This window comes from Gekko japonicus, unplaced genomic scaffold (genome assembly GCF_001447785.1).
Source record: "Gekko japonicus isolate JY-2015 unplaced genomic scaffold, Gekko_japonicus_V1.1 scaffold773, whole genome shotgun sequence".
Classification (NCBI taxonomy): Eukaryota; Metazoa; Chordata; class Lepidosauria; order Squamata; family Gekkonidae; genus Gekko; species Gekko japonicus.
Window position 1 is genome coordinate 579,458 of NW_015161427.1, and position 19,578 is coordinate 599,035.

General features: G+C 54.4%; 1 protein-coding gene across 1 annotated transcript in view; it reads left to right on the forward strand.

Moving 5' to 3' along the window:
* Positions 1 to 19,578, forward strand: part of RASGRF1 (Ras protein specific guanine nucleotide releasing factor 1) — a 62,525-nt gene that overhangs the window by 8,232 nt on the left and 34,715 nt on the right. The window contains 9 exon segments of the mRNA XM_015428870.1: positions 1,406 to 1,541; positions 5,447 to 5,594; positions 7,837 to 7,929; positions 11,723 to 11,976; positions 14,374 to 14,453; positions 15,624 to 15,826; positions 16,208 to 16,317; positions 17,157 to 17,275; positions 17,650 to 17,810. Coding sequence (XP_015284356.1) covers positions 1,406 to 1,541; positions 5,447 to 5,594; positions 7,837 to 7,929; positions 11,723 to 11,976; positions 14,374 to 14,453; positions 15,624 to 15,826; positions 16,208 to 16,317; positions 17,157 to 17,275; positions 17,650 to 17,810 — 1,304 coding nt within the window.

The following is a 19,578-nucleotide window of genomic DNA, read 5'->3' on the forward strand; positions in this document are numbered from 1 at the left end:
ACTTTTAATCTAGAAGAGAACCTGTCCTTTTGTCCCATGATTACTCAGGAGTATTTGGTGAGGTATCTTTGTCAAAAAGCCTTTTGGAAGTCCAGTTGTGTGATGTCTGCTCTTCAAGTGCTTGTTGACCTGCTCAAAGATTGGGAAGGCAGGACTTCCCTTTGTGGAAGCCATTCTGATTCCCCCTCAGCAGGCCTTGTCCCTCAATTTTCTCTTTAATTTACATGGAACAGATGTTAGGCTAACTGGCCTGTTATCCTCCAGACCCGGTCTGACCTTTGCCGCTTTCCAGTTCTTTGGCACAGAGGCCGATTGGGGTGACGTTACATATGCTGGTTAGTCGCTCACTCAGCAGTTTCATATTTGGTGTCAGGGCTGAGCCTGACGGGTGTGACTGAGAGGATGAGGAGGCCATGAGGACTGATCCCAGGTTCCTGGACTCTCTGGGACTCTCGCAGGGCTGCTGCGCCAGAACCAGGTTGGCACCCCTTAAGCAGAAGCCAGGCTCAGAGACTGGGAGTGCTGAGGAACCCACCGAGGAGACTCGGCTAGTGCCGGAGACCCCCTCGTCACCCCCCAGAGCCCCACCAGCAGAGAAGGCAGAAAGCTCAGGCAGGTGGGAGCTTGTCAAGTCTCCCCGTTAAGACACTATCCACAACACACTTCAGCAGTAGTGGTTTATTGAGATGTGCTTACTTTTGGAAGCACGCTCTGTGTCAGAACTGAGAAAACGCGGGGAAATCCCCCAGCTATAGGTAAGGTAATTCACACCCCACATCTCGTGCCTACGTCATCATCCAGCCCCTAGGTCTCTATGGCAAGCCTGACAGAAGAGTCTCCAAGGTCAGCTCTCCTGGGAACCGGCGCTGGGGCACAGCTGAAGGAATATGGTGATGGCTGCTGCAAGGCATTCACTCTCCACACCCCCATGCCCTCCCCTCAGGAATTCCCTCCCCCCAGTATCCTGGCAAGCAGTGAAGTGGATGACAAAGAAACGAGACTTAGCTTGACAGGGGTTTGCTCTGACAGCGGAGGGCCTCTCCTCTGGCCAGGAGGGCCTCAGCTGACCCCTTCCTCAAGCTGTGATGGGCAGTGGGGGGGTGTGTTCTCACAAGACCAATTGTTTAGTGCCTGGGGAGGGAGCATCCAGAGCCCTAAAGACGGAGGGGCATGCTAGACGCTGTGGGGCTCTGCAAAGGAGGGCGCTTGGGCCAGACTGTGGCGATGCAGATGCACCACCCGTCCGTGTCTCAGCGGTCGGATTCCCAAGGCTGTCTTCTTCCTTGTTTGTGGCGGGGCAGGAGCTTTCGTGGGAGTCACGGCTCACTTCTTCGTGAAGGCTCTTCCCTGGCCACCAGTCTTTTGAGGTGCTGTGGGACTCTTACTCTTTTCTCCTGCTACAGAGAGTCCTGATCGTCTTCCTTGTCGTTGCAGCACTATTTCACTGTTAACTTTAACCACGAGAACCAGAAATCCCTGGAGCTGAGGACAGAGGACTCCAAGGACTGCGATGAGTGGGTGGCCGCCATCAGCCATGCCAGGTACCCTCCTCCCCCCCACGAGGCCGCTGTGAGTGAAAAGGCCGGAGGGGAGGGTGGAGTCGGAAGGGGGTCTACCACTTGCCTTCGGGAACTGACTTTGGAACACGCCAGGGGAGGCCGAGGTGGAAAAGGGCCTTGAAACGCAGCTGCAGACCTTCGCTCCAGAGGCAGGTGGTCCCTGGAAGGCAGCAGGAGGCAGGCTGGGGGGGGGCACAGGAGAGAGAGAGAGAGAGAAACAGCAGGGGAGTCTGCCTGGCTGTAGATGCAGCTGGAGAGGAAAACTCGTCCTTGACAGCCGTGTTTTAATTGAGTGACTTCTTGAGATCTCATTTCTCTTCCTTTCATCGCTCTGTTCCTTTGCCTGAAAAATGCTCTTTTATCTGGTACTAAACGGAAAGAGGGTGCCTCCCTCCCTCCCTCCCTCCCTCCCTCTGCATTCACAGAGGATACCTGGAGGTTTGGGCTCTTTGACAAACACTGGAATGCAGTGCCTATGGAAGTGCATCGTCCAAGCCAAAAGTTGGCTTTGGGGCACCTCAGTCTCATTCGCTCAGTGCCCAGGTGGGCATCCTGGCACTGAACGAGATGTAGCCAAACCTGCAGTTGTCACTTCTGTGGGTTTATCTGTGAAATCCCCCCAGGCTGGCTGAAAGGGGGTCTCTTGAGAATCTTCCTGGGGCCCAAAGTTCCGTCAAGTCGCAGCTGACTGATGGCGACCCCGTAGACTTTTCAAGGCCAGAGATGTTCAGGGGCAGTTGGCCCTTGCCCGCCTCTGCGTAGTGACCCTGGGCTCCCTGGGTGGTCTCCCATCCAAGTTGCAACCAGGGCCGACCCTGCTTAGCTTCCGAGATCTGACAAGGTCAGGCTAGACTGGGCCCTCCTGGCCGAGGCGCTCAGGCCTATTTAGTGGGGATTTGCTCTCAGGAAAGCGTTCCTAGGATGGCTCCGTCCAGGTCTCGCAGATACAGGGATCACTTTCACCTGGGTCAGTTCTGGTTCCTGTTGCAAGGCATAGATCGCATTCGTCAGGTGCTCAAGGTGAATAGTGGGGCACCTGAACAGTCTCTAAAGGCTGCACACAAAGCGGACACTGCCACCCCCTGAGGGGCCCTGGAACGATCCAGGTGGGCGGTAGGAGCCCTGGTTGCAGATTTGTCACTGCATCTTTTTATCCATTTTTGAAGGTCGATTTGCGGGGGGAGGGGGCGCTGAGTAATTTTTTTTTTCTGAAAAGGGGGGGGGTAGGCCAAATAAGTTTGGGAACCTCTGGCATAGGACGTGGGCTACTCTGCTTCAGGGTGTCCTTTGGGGACTGGAGCTTGGAGACTTGGGTTAGAACCATCCCGTTAGCCGGCTCACCTGGCACAGAGGACACGGTTAGCCTGACGTGAATGACTGAGACAGGAACTCAGGTTGCCATTCTGGGTGGGGAAATACCTGGAGATTTGGGGGGTGGGGTGGACCAGGGGCAGATTCACCATGAAGCAGACGAAGCCCGTGCTTAGGGCGCCAGGGCCAAAGGGGGCACCACAAAGTTGGGGAAAGGGTGAAGAGCTTAGTTTGTACAGTACATTGTGTTATCCTGTGAATAAATTTTTGTATGGCTGCAACCTGCATTGTCCATCTGGTCAGACAGGTCAACAACTAAAAAGGACTGGGGGTCAGTGTGGGAAGGAGGGGGGGCACCAAGATGGGTCAGTGCTCAGGGCACCTATGAGCCTTCATCTGCCCTTGGGGTGGACCCTGGGGTGGACCCTGGGGCGGGTGGTGTTTGGGGAGGGGAGGGGCCTCAGCGCCAGGGTCCAAGGCCACAGAGTCCGCCCTCCAAAGCAGCCATGTTCTCCAAGGGGACGGATCTCTGCCAGCTGGAGATCAGTTGTAATAGCAGGAGATCTCTGGTCCCCACCTGGAGGTTGGCAAGCCTAGCAGGAACTGCAAAGTTCCCCCACCACCACGTTTAGAAGTGGGATTGTGGAGAAACGCCATTTTAGGTATATGTTTAAGTTGGTGTGGGCCAGATAAGAGGAGACCCTGAAACCTGAGGCAGGCCTTGGCCTAGTCTCCTCCTCATTCCCCCCCCTCCCGTCTCCAACCAGCAGTCAGAGGGCAGCTCCCTAGAGAGGACAGGAAGTCCATCAAGGCTGTGAGGAGATCTGCCCCAGAATGCTGCAGGAGGGGGAGGCACTTCCTGGGCGGGAAGGGCTGTTTGATATAGTGGAGCTTTGGGGCGGGAAGCCAAGTTTTATGAAAGTCTGGAGCCAGTCAGGTTGTCGGCTGGAGACTGCAGGAGGCAGAGAGGCCATGTTGGGAGTCGTGTGCCTGCCCTGCAGACCATCTAGACAGGGTGTGTGTAGTGAAGGGAGAGATGGAGCGATTTATTATCCACCTTTATTTTGATTCTTCAGTTCACTCTTAATATACCTGTATATAGTTGAGTGTTTTCAAAATAAATCCTTTTACTGTTGACCCTGAGGAGTCCCTCTGTACCGCATAGTTCCCCCATCCGCTTGGACACGCTAAGAGTGGGTTGGGGACTCCCTGAGGAGGAGAACAAGGGCAAAACTGTCAGTTGCCAACTCTCCAGGGGAGCCCCGAAGATAACCAGGAAGCCCCGAGGTGGGTTCCTAGCGACAGCAGAGGGAGGTTAGGAGGCTGCCCCGCCTAACCAGAGCCCAAGACAGGGACAGTGGCGGCAGCAATACCCGGAGGCAGTGGTGAAGAACTGCCCCTTCAGGTGCCAGGCCAGGCAAAGGAGGGGTGGGCAGAGCGGGGTCTGCCAGCGGACGCGGGCCCGTTCCGCCACAGGGATAAAGAAGGAGAATTTGGCTGGCAGCAGAACTATCAAAACGGGTTGCAGAGCAACAAATCCAGGCTTGACTGACGGAATAGATGAAGCTGCCTCCTCAGTCGGAGCCTTGGAACGGTCCGCCCCGGACAGGCCCCAAATCTCCGGCGGCTCTGGTGGAAATCTGGCCCAGGTGTGAGGCCTGGGCTCCTCCTTCAATTACTCTGAGCTAAGGCAGGCAGGGCCTCAAAACTTGCACTGGGATTATGGCATTTGAGGACTGGGGAGAAACCTGAGCCTGCAGCAAGGCGGGAAAGCCAGCAAAGGGTGGGTTTAAAGGCCATGAGCTGTAATGTCTAGTTGGTGGCATTTCTATGCAAAACTCTGGGGATCTGGTCACACCGTGCCCCACAACTGTGGGCGTCTCCCTGCAACAGGGACCTGAAAGCAGCCATCAGAGATTGGAGGTGATGTGCCCCCCCAGCTGATGGGAGCGGGCAGGTGAGTGTGTGTGTGTGTGAAGAAAGGGCAGCATTTTGAGACGTCGGAGATGCTGGAAGCAGCAGAGTCCGCCTGGGGGTGGCACAGAATCGCAGGGGTGGTCAGGCGGCTGCCCTGCAGTGGGGCCTCTTTGCCCCACCTGAGTATTTGTACACCAAGTAAATGGGACACAAAGGCTGTATGTGTATGTCTGTGCAACGAACATGGGTCAGCCCTGGAACTTTCCCCCACTCAGAGCAACGGGGCACACCTCACACTCCATCGGAGAAGCAGAGTGAACTTCTGAGTTTTGAATATAAATGTCACCAACGGTGCCTCTTGGATGCTGCTGGTCACTATCCCCCCCCACACACACACTGTTTTTCCGTTGGTGGATCTCTTTCCTCTGCTTTGTGCACCTGACTGAAAAGGGCTCTGTGTCCCACACAGGGCTCTGACTGGATAGATCTCTTGGTCTCTGGTGGGCGGCTGCAACAGGTTCCTATATGGCTCACCCCGTGGAAGGGGTCGGGCCTGGCTGACTGCATGTGTTGAGGGGTGTGTGTGTGCCGAACAGGCGGGCAGGGGGAGCAGGGAGGAGAGGCCACCCCCACTTTTAACTGCTGTGTTTGTCCAACAGTTACAGGACTCTCGCCACAGAGCACGAAGCGTTAACGCAGAAGTACCTCCATTTACTTCAGATTGTGGAAACCGAGAAAACGGTTGCCAAGCAACTCCGGCAACAAATCGAAGACGGGGAAATAGAGACGGAGCGCCTGAAATCAGAGGTAAGGGAGCTGGCAGAGGTGCTGCAGGGGTGGCTTCCTTGGGGCGAAACCGCCGCATTCCTCTCAGCCGATCCCACCAGCGAAGGCGGCATGTTTGCCGCACGCAGGTGGAGAATGGCAAAGAGATGGGCGATCAAGCGGCTGATGGGGGACCCAGGGAATGTGTTCACACGTGGCTACAGGACACCCAGAATCTCACGGCGGAGTGGGCAACCACTGTGCCTGATATGAATCAGCAGCATTTGGCGCTTGATATTACAGTCCTTGGAAGGGGAGCGTGCACGAGAAAGCCACATCTAAAGTGTTGTAATACCCGTCAAGGAAGAGGGCAGCGGGGCGGGGGGCATGACAGACGGAGATAGCAAGGCAGCACGTCGGGGGACAAGTTCTGTCCCGTCCCCCGGTTTCAGTCAGCGAGCCCCAACATCACCCTGTGGGAGGCGCAGGGCGAAGTTGCCCAGTTTAAAAGCAGTGAGCCCGCAAAGCCGGGAGTGATTCCCACACAAAACAGCCACCAGTGTCCTGCAGATCCACAAAGCCTCTTCAACGCTGACTTTGGGGGAAACCAGACATGCCAGCAAAGATGCATCCTGTCCTGCAATCGATCTTCCGGGGGGGGGGGGGATTCTTCCCCCTTGCTGTTTAGAGGACTGGGTGATACATTTTGACTCATAAGATTACGATGTGTTTTGGGTGCACATCTTTCCTCACTTTGATGCCTTTCTGTTGCTCATCTTCTCTCCCTCCCACCTAGACTACCGTCTATAAGGACTTGCTTTATTTGTTTTACATATTCATGTGCACATGTCTATTTTGGGAAAGGAGGGAAGGGGAAATGCCTTGCTGATAGACATTTTTACACACACACACACCCAGGCCATAGTCCTTTGCATTGGGGAACCTCTTGTGACCTCAGGTCTCTCCCCTTCCCCCAGCTGGGGGAGGGGGAGCAACTCTGCCCGACAGTCAGACTCTGGATTCCTGCACTGGCTGGGTTATCTTGTCTGGACTGGCCCTCCTCCAGTCCATTCCCCCCCCGCAGACTCGGGTTCAGGACCTGCCCTCGACGGAACCTGCCCTGAAACAGGACAGAACCTGCGTTGGATGACCCCTCCGGTCTAAACTCTGGGCCACTTTCCCCAAAAGTTTCAGCCAGATGTTCAACATCATGGGGATGCCGAAGAGAACCCTGTGGGGCCCTGGCATGGGCCCTGAAGGCTTGCTTAAAAGACCAGATCCAGAAGACAGCTGGGGCCCTGGGCAGAGAAAGAGCCAGTTTGGTGGGGTGGTTAAGTGCGTGGACTCTAATCTGGGAGAACCGGGTTTGATTCCCCACTCCTCCTCCACATGCAGCTGCTGGCGTGACCTTGGGTCAGTCACAAGTCCTCTCAGAGCTGTTCTCTCGAGGGCAGTCCTCGAAAGAGCTCCCTCAGCCCCACCTACCTCACAGGGTGTCTTCTGTCGTGGGGAGGGGAAGGGGAAGGAGATCGTCAGCCGCTCTGAGACGCCTTTGGGTGGTGATGGTATAAATCCAATCGCCTGCTTCTCTTTTTGTGGGCTACCGACCCAGTGGACAGAAAAGCTCTCTGCCCACGGTCTTGAAGCGTGGAGGGGGAGGAAGGCTACCTGGACGTGCATACACATGTCCACCGTCCTCCAGGTTTCTGCCCTGCCTGATGCCAAGTTGTAGAGAATGAGGAATGCTGCCACGGGCAGCCCAAAAGAGGGCTTGCCCCTAGAGACCGTAGAGGGACTGCCACGCTGGCAGCAGGGAGGCTTTGGTCTCCCGTAGGACTCCTCACCTTCTGAAATGCAGATGTTCCTCCTACCTCCACCTGAGCTGCCCCTGTAAAAGATGCAATTTTGTGCCCCTGCCATGTCCTGCATTCTGGGACCCGACACAGCAGAGCAGCCACTATCGGAAGTGGGACTCCCTTTGCATGAGCAAATCAGATCTGTTCGTGGTCTGAAGCGTCATCTACCCCTGGGAGTTGAAGGCACCTTCTAGATTGTGAAACTCCAAGGGAGAGACTCGCCACAGACCGACTGTCGCTCCCTACGGCTTGTGCAAATAACTTTTCTTTTGCTCCCGCATTAGACGACAGGCCTGCCCTCCTGGTCCCAAGGGGTGGGAAATGCAAAGGGTGTCCGATCCCTGCCTTCTGCTGCCTCCAGCCCCGAGGCGGGTGGCCGTGGGGTTGAACCCCTGTTCTTTACCTGTTTGCTTTCCGTCCGTTCCCAGATTGCGGCTTTGCTGAAGGAGAATGAGCGCATCCAGTCCAATCAGACGAGTGCCCCGAGTGACGATGACAGCGACATCAAGAAGATCAAGAAGGTGGGTTCTGGCAGAGGGAGCCGGGGCAGGGCCTTTGGCTCAAATGTCACGGGGCCACAGAAGTGCATCATCGGGAGTCATTCTGTGACTCACAGCAGCAGCAGCAGGCTGTCAGACCCCACAGCAAACAACGAAGTACACACTTGCACGAAGGTTTTACTTTATTGAAGCCATGAAGCACTTGAACAGAGGCACTGTTCAGAATAACGAAATATGCGGTGCAAGGTAGTATAAAGCAAGTTCATAATTACAATAGCCAATAGATATGGTTCCCGCGCGCGGCCAAGAGGCCCGGCTCGCGCTCAAACCCTGAGAAGCAACGGTTCCCTAATTATAAACAATCATTCTATTCCCACACTATTGCTCATTAAAGACTAAGCAAAGCCGTCTGTGCTCTTCCACCTGTGACCTTGGCGAGATAGCGTTCCATCAAAGCAAGACTACTGTTCATAGAAAGGAATGCCTGCTAATGGGGAGATATGCGCATGACAGACTGAACGCACAGGCTAGCAAAGGGGTTCCAGAAGTAATATACACACAGGAAAGAACCTTTGGCAGCTTGCTGACACAGGCCTGTCCTCAGAATCCCGCAGGAAGTTCCAGAAACCCCAGAGGAGGGAAGGAGAAACATGGCAGCAAAAACCCCGGGCTGACCTCCCTGGGAAGGGGAATCTTTTCTCCGGGAAAAGACCATCTCGTGACCAGGGTTCCCTCTAAGCTGAGGTCGTGTGAGCCAGCTCACAGTTTTTTAACCTCCGGCTCACACGTTTTTGTCTCAGCTCAGGAAGGAGGGCTCTAGAGCAAACTGATTTACGCAGTAGCCAAATCGCTCGCTCACAACTTTAATGCCAGCAGCTCACAAAGTAGAAGTTTTGCTCACAAGTCTCCACAGCTTAGAGGGAGCGTTGCCTGTGACCCCTCACCACGAATCTGCACATGTCTGACCTGTGACTCATCCACCCCAGTCTGGTAGTCGCTGATTGGACTGTGGCATCTTCTCCATCAGTTTCTTCATTTTTTAAAGAAATAACTTTTATTACATAAATATAAAACAATTGATAAGAGAATCCCAAATAATGCAAACTGTTTTAACATTAATAATATTCTTAATATTCTATCCAGTGTATCTATCTAAAACCTAACTAATTAAAACTCATAACATGTTTTCTAATAATACAGTTGGGTTAGCAACCATCTTGTATAAATGTAAGAATTTGAGTTCAACTAGCTGGCATTTGTTGATCAAAATTAAAAACACACTCTGAATCTGGAGTTTATAGAATAAACACTTCAGATGAAACTAAATAATCAGGAATAATTCTATTCTGTGCCATGTAATTTATGACCGGAAACCATTTTTTAATAGACACTGTCCTGTGCTGTAGTGCATGTGGGACCATTGTCAACAAAAACGAGTATGAGAAGTGTGTGTGTGCAGGGGCACATTGTGCCACTTTAGAATCATGCACGATCTCAAGAGTTAATTGTTTAAAACTCGGCTCAGCCACAAACTCACTAGAGGTTCCACCTCACAGGGTTGTTGGATGGTCTCAAGAATTCCATATACATCATTCGGGAAGCGCTTCAGACACTGGAAGCACCGGGCCAAACTCTAATTAAAGCTGTGCCCAACCAGTGTCGTTTAATAGCTGGATAGTGAGGGACAGAGAGGGTGCTCCTGTTGATTTACTCGCTTCAAGAAGAGGCTGGATGAATATTTGTCAGAGATGCTTTAGGCTGGCCCTGCATTGGGCAGGGGGTTGGACTAGATGGTCTCTGTGTGGCCCCTTCCAACTCTCTAGGATTCTATGATTCTTCTATGATTCTATTCCTTCATTTATGTCTTACTGGCCTCCTCAGTGGGGACCCAAAGAAGCTCCCCTTCTCTGTTTTATCCCCACAACCAGGGGTCATTTCGTAGAAAAAGAGGTGCAGGAGCTCATTAGCATAACTCATTAGCATAACCCATTTGCATATGCCACACCTCCTGACATCACCGGAAGTGTATCAGAAGGCAACACCCACCGCTCAGGCTCCACTGGACTCTTTTGGATTGCTAGCTATTGGGGGGGGGGGAACACGTGCAGATCTGTCCTCGCAGAGGAGGGAGAGCTTGTACCTGAATAAAACTTGGTCTTAAAGGTGCCACTGGACTGGGGTTTTTTTGGGGGGGGGGCTCTGCAACTTACCTGGCTGCTTCTTGCTCTGACTGAGGGCTGCTGGGAGCAGGGGGTGGGGCTTGTTGCATGTGCCCGCCCCCTGGGCTCTTTACTGCCAGAGCTCCGCTCCTATGCGCTCCTGCAGGAAGTGACCCCTGCCCACAACAACCCTGTGAGGAAGATCAAGATGGGTAGCCAGTCTGTCCATAGCAGAAGAAAAGAGCAAGAGTCCAGGAGCACCTGAAAGACCAACAAAATTTGGAGGAGGGGAGTGACTCCCAAAAGCTCCTTCCCTGCCGCAAATTTTGTTTGTCTCTGAGGTGTTCCTGGACTCTGACTCCTGTGAGAAAGGTTAGGCTGAGGGTGTGTAAGGAATTTGAACCCAGGGCTCCCAGATCCAGGCCTGATACTGTCAGTCTCCTGCCACTCATCCGCCACTTTTTGACTGGATGCCGTCACGGCTGGCTCTAATTCTGTTGACAAGATGGCAGGAGAGGCCTTGTCAGGCCTCAACAGGACAGATATTTAATCTTATTGCCGGTTGCATGCGAACGGTAACTTTCAAGAAAAGACTGAGCAGCATTCTTTATTTTCCTCTGTAATGGAATATTTAATTTTTCGAGATACGTCTTAAAAGATGAAGCAGAGAACCAATGGCTGTCCACACAGCCTCCGGGTGAAGGGCTGTAAATGGGTGCCCACCAGTGCTCCCTCCAAGCTGAGTTAGTGTGAGCTAGCTTACAGTTTTTTTAGCTTCCAGCTCATACATTTTTGCCTTGGCTCAGGAAGGAGGGCTCCAGATCAAACTAATTTATGCAGTAGCCAAATTGCTCACTCACAACTTTAATGCCATTAGCTCACAAAGTAGGATTTTTGCTCACAAGACTCCACAGCTTGGAGGGAAGAAGAGATTGGATTCCTGCCATGCCCTTCACTCAGAGTCTCAGAGCAGCTTACAATCTCCTTTCCCTTCCCCTCCCCACAACAGACACCCACACCGGTTTCACACAAGAGCTGTCCCGCAGTCACGCCGCCCTTGGCCCCCCTTCTATTGGTCAATTTCCCACTTGAAGCCGTGCGGCCGCATTTTGACCTGTGGCTTCGCCCGATTTCCCCCGCGGTTTTGTGATTCTCAAAAAACAGGATCACGAAACTGCGGGGAAAATTGGGCGAAGCCGCGGGTCAAAATGCGGCCGCGCGGCTTCAAGTGGAAAATTGACCAATAGAAGCGGGGCAAAGGGAGGCGCGACCGCAGCGCAGCTCTTGTGTGAAATCGGTCCCTGTGAGGTAGGTGGGGCTGAGAGAGCTCTGGCAGAAACTCTTATCAGAATTATGGCCTGCCCAAGGTCATCCAGCAGGTGCAAGTGGAGGAGTGGGGAATCAAACCCGGTTCTCCCAGATTAGAGTCCGCGCACTTAACCACAACCCCAAACTAGAGGGAACATTGGCGCCCACAGAGGCTGCCCTTGCCGGCCACACGAGGGGAAGGGGCTCTTAGCTGAGGGAGAATCCCTCCCTTGGAAGCCTGAGGCCGTGGGCAGTGAGGAGTGAATCACCAAGGTGGGGTCTCCCCCCCACTGTTTTTGCTCCCCCGCCCCCCGGGGGTTCACTGCCTGCTCCGTCTCCGCAAACAGGTCCAGAGCTTCCTGCGGGGCTGGCTGTGCCGAAGGAAGTGGAAGACGATCATCCAGGACTACATCCGCTCCCCCCACGCGGACAGCATGCGGAAGAGGAACCAGGTGGTCTTCAGCATGCTGGAGGCCGAGGCCGAGTACGTCCAGCAGCTCCACATCCTGGTGAACAACTTCCTGCGCCCGCTCCGGATGGCGGCCAGCTCCAAGAAGCCCCCCATCACCCACGACGACGTCAGCAGCATCTTTCTGAACAGGTGAGGGGGACCCCGTTCTCAGGGCTGCCAACAGCCAGGGGGTGGCTGGAGATCTCCTGGAATTTTGGGTGGACCCGGGGAAGGGCAGGGTTTTGGGAGGGGCGGGACCTCGGCAAGGCACCGTGCCGTTCAGTTCCCCTTCCAAAGCAGCCGTTTCCTCCGGGGGGATCGATCGTTTTCGTCTGGAGATCAGTTGTCATTCTGGGATATCTCAAACTGCCAAAGTTGACTGTGGAAAAAGGATTCCATCACAGTTACAGCCCACAAACAGGGCGTCTTCTTTTATTCCTTTACTTTACAACACTGCTGCTGCTTCCAAACAACTTCCAAACAACAACGGCGGATTCCCTAGGTAAGTATTCCGTTTCCCCCAGTGTTTCCTCAGGTTGCTTGCTTAGACATGGAGGCTGTTCTACAAATAAATCATAATATGGTTACAAGTCATATCCATTCATTCTTTCTCAAGTGTGAGCAGTCAAGGACAGGCTTACCCCCACTGCTCTTTGCTCTTGTATAATTTTGACGGCTGCCTGGAATAAGACTTGGAAATAGTTTGTGCTGTAAGAAGGGTGAGCAATCAAGGCACGGTAGATAACAGAATGGCTGTGGAGACAGTAAAGAGGGAGAGCCAGCAGAGGCCCTGTGGAGACAGTAAAGAGGGAGAGCCAGCAGAGGGAAACACAAGATTAATTCAGAGCAAGAGGCAAGTGTCTTTGATTGCTCACACTTGAAAAAGAATGAATAGGAGTTGTAACCATATTATAATTTATTTGTAAAACAGCTCCATGTATAAACAAGCAACCTGACGAAGCATTGGGGGAAACGGAATACTTACCTAGGAAATCCGTTGTTGTTTGGAAGTTGTTTGGAAGAAGCAGCAGCAGCAGCAGCAGCAGCGTTGCATGAAGTAAAATAAAGGAATAAAAGAAGAAGCCATGTTTGTGTACTGTAATTGTGATGGAATCATTTTTTCATAGTCAACTTTGGTGGTTTGTACCTTTGGTTAATCACTGTGGTCCATTTGTGGCTTGAACCCCCTGGAGGTAGCAACCTGAGCCTCGCCATGCTGTTTAGAAGTGGCTGTGGCCCTGTCTTGGGACACTTCCGCCCACTGTTTTGATGCCTCTAGCATCACCTCTAACTGAACGCTGATTGGCTGGGAATTGGCAGTGCCCGCCTGAAGCCTGGGATAGAGTGGAAGAGGGCATGCACCGGCATGGGGGTTCTGTGGAGAGATTCCTTATCTCCCTGCTGTCCAATGGTCTTCTGCGAGTAAATCCATGGAAACTAGATCAGTCTTACCCATCTCCCATAACGGGAGAGGAGTTTTATTCCTGACTGATCTGGGGTTGTTGCACAGCATCACTGACACAGCAGAGGAGAGAGAGTGACACTGGGCCCAGCATCTCTCGGGGTGGTCCAGAGATTAGATGAACAATCAGCAAGGATTCATTTCACCAGCACTTGGGAGGGTCTTGTTGATGGGCAAGGGGGTGGAAGTCGAGACCATGTGGGCAGAGACATCAAATGCCAAATCAGTTGCCTGAGTACAATAAAGATAAAGAACGAGACAGGAAAGACAGAGGGACAGAGAGGAACGCCTGGCATTGCAAACACACAGTCGCCACAGTGGCTAAGGGGGCAGGGATTTGGTCACGAAGAAGGCCCATTCTGCATCTAGCATTTGCTCTGTCGTTTTACCAAACCCAAACTGGAACAGAAAAAGATGCAGGTCAAAACCACATATGCCATACTGACTGCATAAAGCGGCCATCCACCTATGCAGGCAGTGTCAAAACCGAGAAATCAACGGAAGTGAAACTGGCATGCAGTGTGGAGGCTACCATAAAGTCCGACAATCAAAGAAAGTGAAAGTGGCATGCAGTGTGGAGGCTACCATAAAGTCCGACAATCAAAGAAAGTGAAACTGGCATGCAATGCAGAGGGGAATTTCTGTTCCAACGTGGGTTTGGTAAAACAGCGGAGCGCAGGCTAGATGCAGAATGGGCCACTGAGTCCTTTGGGGAGCCTCTGGCCTCCCCCTGCTGTACCTTCCAGTTCCCAGCAGCACAGACCTATTCGCCTCCCCCCCCCGCCCCCCCATGGCCTCCTCTAGTCACAAGCCAGTACAGACAGAACTCGCCCAACATCCAGCCAGCCCCAAAGTAGCCTTAAGAAACATTGTACAGAATATCAGATGCACAGAACTGGGTAGAGCCCCCCATTTGTTGCTTAAAATGAGGATAAAATTGAACAATGGATATTTTCCCCTTTGCAAAACCAGATTTTCTTTTCCCTGGGGACAAACTCCTATGAAAATAAACTCTCAGGCATGGCCACTCTTTGGTTTGCTGATTCTGGTTTCATTTGCCTCTTTTTGGTTTGTTCCTTTTGCAGTGAAACGATCATGTTTCTGCACCAGATCTTCTACCAGGGCTTGAAAGCCCGGATCTCTAGCTGGCCCACCTTGGTGCTGGGTGAGTAAGTGCCGGCGGAGGACGGGTGTGTCCCACTTGTAAAAGAGCACCTTCCCGAAGCTTCAATCGCAGACGAGCAGCCCCGTCCAAAGAGCCGGATGCCAGGACGAAAGGGGCGCCTGTGGGCAATGGGCATCCTTGCTGATAGAGCCGCTGAGGAGGGGGCACGACACAGGGGGAAAGGAGGGGAGGGGCCGTAGTGGCCGCTTGGGCAGGGGCTTCCCCCTCCCGGGGCATTGGTCCTGGCAGCCTCAGCTGGAGGGATGGGGGTCGCTGCGTGGGGAGCTCATGGTTCTGGACAGAGCAGTGCACCCTTCCGTGCCCGTCCTGCCAGTCTGTGTCCTAATCTGGGGTGTGCCTAATGTGAAGCCGGAGAGACACTGCCCTGAGACACCCCCCCCCCCAGCAGAGTTATGGGGTTTATTTGCTGCTTAGGAGGGCGGCGGTTGGCTGCAGAGTTAATTGGCATCTTAAACTGTGCCATAGCTTCAGGGTGTGTCAGGAGGCTGGATTTTCACTCTGCATGTCCCCTTAAGGGACTTTTAAGAGTCACACCAGGGCGGCACTGGCATGACCTTGCAGAGCTGAGCTCTATGGACTGGGGTGTCCCGGAGGTCTTCTGTCCGTGAGATCATCCAGGGGTCCAACAGGGAGTGGGGGGGGGGGGATTGACGAAGGTGTCGTGTCCTGCTGCCAGTTCTTACCAGGCCAGGTTTCTTGTGCCTTGAATGGTTCCAGGCCACCCCCTCTCCCTTGGCCAAGAGACGGAGGCTGATGCTTGCGCTGGCCGTGGGGGCCGTCCGCAGCAGAACTGAATCTGAGCCAAGCAGGGGCTGCGTGGAGTGCCGCTGGGGAGGAGCTTGTCAGGTGGAGAAGTCCTCCTCCGGAGCCGCCTGCCCCGCTAGAGAGAGAGGCCCGGGGTGTGGGCAGCGCCGGCATGTGGGCCGGCCCTCACGCCTCCCTCTCCCAAGCTCAGCGGCAGCCCTTTGTCAGGCTTTCTCCGGTCCTTCTCTTCTGCCGTGTTCAACTTGATGGTTGACGACCGTGGCTGATGTGTCCTGAGAAGGAGATGACCCCTCCTCCCTTGGGTGCATTTTCCTCCCCCCCACCTGCCGAGGAGCTTCTTCAAAAAAAACCCTCCTCCACCACCACCACCTCTTTCCCCTGCAGCCGACCTCTTTGACATCCTTCTGCCCATGCTCAACATCTACCAGGAGTTTGTCCGGAACCACCAGTACAGCCTGCAGATTCTTGCCCACTGCAAACAGAACCGGGATTTCGACAAGCTGCTGAAGCACTACGAGGCCAAGCCGGACTGCGAGGAGAGGACCCTGGAGACCTTCTTGACCTACCCCATGTTCCAGGAAAGTAGGGTGGGGGGGGGGGCAATGCTCCCTCTAAGCTGTGGACTCTTGTGAGCAGAAATCCTGCTTTGGGAGCTACTGGCCTTAAAGTTGTGAGTGAGCAATTTGGCTACTGCGTAAATTAGTCTGCTCTGGAGCCCTCCTTCCTGACCGGAGACAAAAATGTGTGAGCCGGAGGCTAAAAAACTGGGAGCTGGCTCACACTAACTCAGCCGAGAGGGAACACTGGCGGGGGGTGTCCTGTGCCACTGAGAGCCGGGGGTGGGGGGACCAGGACGCTTTCCCATCCTGTGAGTGCCCGGGCGGGAAGCAGAGGCGCTGGCACGGCCTCCGGAGTGGAGTGTGCCCCCAGTGGGCTGTGACGCCATCTGTGCTTGCCTCCTGGCCCAGATCCCCAGGTACATCTTGACGCTGCACGAGCTCCTGGCCCACACGCCCCACGAGCACGTGGAGAGGAACAGCCTGGATTACGCCAAGTCCAAGCTGGAGGAGCTCTCCAGGTCGGAGGAGTCAACTTCTGCTTCTTTAACGCATGATTGCTGTTGCTGTTTGTTTAATTCATACCCCGCCCTCGCCCACAGCTGTGTGAGTGTGGGGCAAGGGCGTGTGCAGATTTGAAGAGCCCCCTCCCATTAGGCAGATCGCGAGAGGGCGGGCAGGGAGGGTTGCGTCAGTTCTTCGTTCCCGTGGGCCTTTCGGACATGCCCAGGGAAAGGCCAGGAAGCAATTTTTCTCCAGGCCAGTTTGGCCAGGGATCCTGGAGGTTTTTGGTCATCTTCTGGGGGTGGAGCAGGGGTTCACTGCGGGTGTGGAGGGGGAGATATTTGTGAGTTTCCTGCATTGTGCAGAGGGTTGGACTGGACAACCTTGGAGGTCCCTTCCAACTTTATGATTCTGTGATTGGCAGTGGATTGCCCCGCTGTTACCCTTGGTCAGACAACGGTCTGTGAAGCAGCTTCCAGTGGTGCAGGAGCCAGGCTGGAGCAAGACAGCTGGCAGTTACACCGCAGGGCAGCTGGAGCCCCTGGGCACCCGATTGCACCACCACAGAGCGGGCATGAGCAGGGCTCAGAGGCCTCCCCAGGTCCCACCTGTGGGTGTGGCAGTGCCAGAGTAACCCTGGCACGGCTTTGCTCCAGTAACATCTCTCCAGGGATATCAGTGTCTCCCCGACACCCTCGTGACATTTGTGTCTCTGAGATGTGCCGGCCCAGGTCTTGGGCACCAATGGCAATTGGGTGGAAGGGCTTAGGCCGGCCCGTCAATGAACCATGGTCTGGGCAGAGCCCAAGCAGCCTCATCGGGTGGCATTCTGCCAAGTGACACTTTCATGCTCTAGGATCATGCACGATGAAGTGAGCGAGACCGAAAACATACGGAAGAACCTGGCGATCGAACGGATGATTATCGAAGGATGCGAAATCCTCTTGGACACCAGCCAGACGTTCGTCAGACAAGGTAGCCGTGCTTAGGGGCTCCCCCCCCCCCCGAGGACATGTCCTTAGAATCATAGAATGTTAGAGTTGGAAGGGGCCTTGGGGGTCATCTAGTCCAACCCCCTGCCCTCTGCAGGAGCAGAGCCGAAAGAGAGCCCCGCGGCACTCCACTCGAGACTTCCCTCCGCGTAGACGCAGAGCCATTTACGAGCACTCGTTGGATACGGTTTTTCAACCAGCCATGAATCCATCCAACAGTTGCACCCTCCAGCCCACCCACGGATAAACCCATAAACTCCGGGGGAGGCTTACGTCCAGCTGGGGGGCGGCTCCCACTGCCGTGCGGTGCCAGGGCCTGGGGGACCCCAGCCCAGCACAGCCTCTCTTCCCCCGCAGGCTCCCTCATCCAGGTGCCCATGTCTGAGAAGGGGAAGATCACGCGGGGCCGCCTGGGCTCCCTCTCCCTGCGGAAGGAGGGCGAGAGGCAGTGCTTCCTCTTCTCCAAGCACCTGATCATCTGCACCAGGGGCTCGGGCGGGAAGCTGCACCTGACCAAGGTGAGTGAGGCGGGGCCGCGGCACGCCGCTCTCGGCACAGCGAGCCCAGTGGGATGCGTGGCCCATCTCGAGCCATAGTACTCTGGCAAAATGTGTAGCCTGTGATCGGCATTGGTCGTGCAAGGGCAGCAGGGCGCGGAAATCACACACACACACACGACTGAGCACAGGTGGAGCTGCCAGCGTGGCATCGTGGTTAAGAGTAGCAGATTCTAATCTGGAGAACCAGCTTTGATTCCCCACTCCTCCTCCTCCACATGCAGCCAGCTGGGTGACCTTGGGCCAGTCACAGTTCTCTCAGAGCTGTTCTCTCAAGGGCAGTTCTCGAGAGAGGTCTCTCAACCCCACCTACCTCACAGGGTGTCTGTTGTATGGAGAGGAAGGGAAGGAGATCGTAAGCCACTCTGAGACTCCTTAGGGTAGAGAAAAGTGGGGTATGAAAACCTACTCTTCGTCGTCTTCTTATACTGAACCAGACCCTTGATCTGTCCGTGTCAGTACTGCCCACTCAGACTGGCTCTCATAAGAACATAAGAGACGGCAGTGTTGGATCAGGCCATCTCCAGGGTCTCAGGCAGAGAAAGGCCTTTCACATCACCTTCTGCCTGGTCCTTTTAATTGGAGATGCTGCTGGGGATCGAACCTGGGACCTTCTGCATGCCAAGCAAAGGCTATGCCACTGAGCCACGGCCCCTTCCCCTAGCAATCAACCATTGCCATCAGGACGTCTACGAGTGTCACATTTTAAATGCATTGATTCCTACGCGGCAGCGGAAGGCTGAGAGGGCACTACTTGTGTGGAACGAGGGAAGAACCGTAGCGTTAGAAGAGACCTTGGAGGTCATCTAGGCAGACCCGTGCTTAAAGCAGGAAAAAGCAGGAAGGTGCAGTGACGGAGTCCCAGGCAGATGGCCTTCCAGCCTCTGCTGTCAAGACCTCCGGCGAAGGGGAGCCCACCCCACCCCTGAGACAGAACGGTCCACTCCTGAACACTGGATGGCACTGCTCTGTGAAACCTACTTGTTTCTTTGAGCACAGTGTTGCTTGCAGGGGTCATTTCGTAGAAAAAGAGGTGCAGGAGCTCATTAGCACAACTCATTAGCATAACTTCTTTGCATATGCCACGCCCCTGACATCACCGGAAGTGTGTCAGAAGGCAACACCCACTGCTTAGGCTCCACTGGACTGTTTTGGATTGCTAGCTATTTTTTTTTTGGGGGGGGAGAGAATGCACAGATCTGCCCTCACAGAGCAGGGAGAGCTTGTACCTGAAGGCGGGCGGGGGGGGGCTCTGCAACTTACCTGGCTGCTCCTTGCTCCTCGTGGCCTGGCTGAGGGCTGCTGGGAGCAGGGGGCGGGGCTTGTTGCATGCACCCGCCCCCTGGGCTCCTTACTGCCAGAGCTCCGCTCCTGTGCGCTCCCGCAGGAAATGACCCCTGCTTGCTTGTCATTTTTGCCATACGATCATCTCTTGCGCCATTTCCCAGAGTCGGCCCTCAACCGCTGTGCACGTTCTTGCGTTGTCCTCGGTTAAACCTCAGTAGCAACAAATCTGTAGGATCTTGTCTGAGTTATCTCTGAAGGTCTCCGCGTTTGGGGGATGAACCAGGGGAGGCTTAGGTGCCCTTGAGAGCGTCTGGCTTCCCTTCAAAGTCTCTCGTTTTGGAGCGCTGAGGCAGATCGTGGCTGACTGAGAACATTGCAGACGTCGTAATTTGCAGCCAGAGAGAGGAGCAGCAGGCTGGATGCCTTTGCATTGAATCTGATG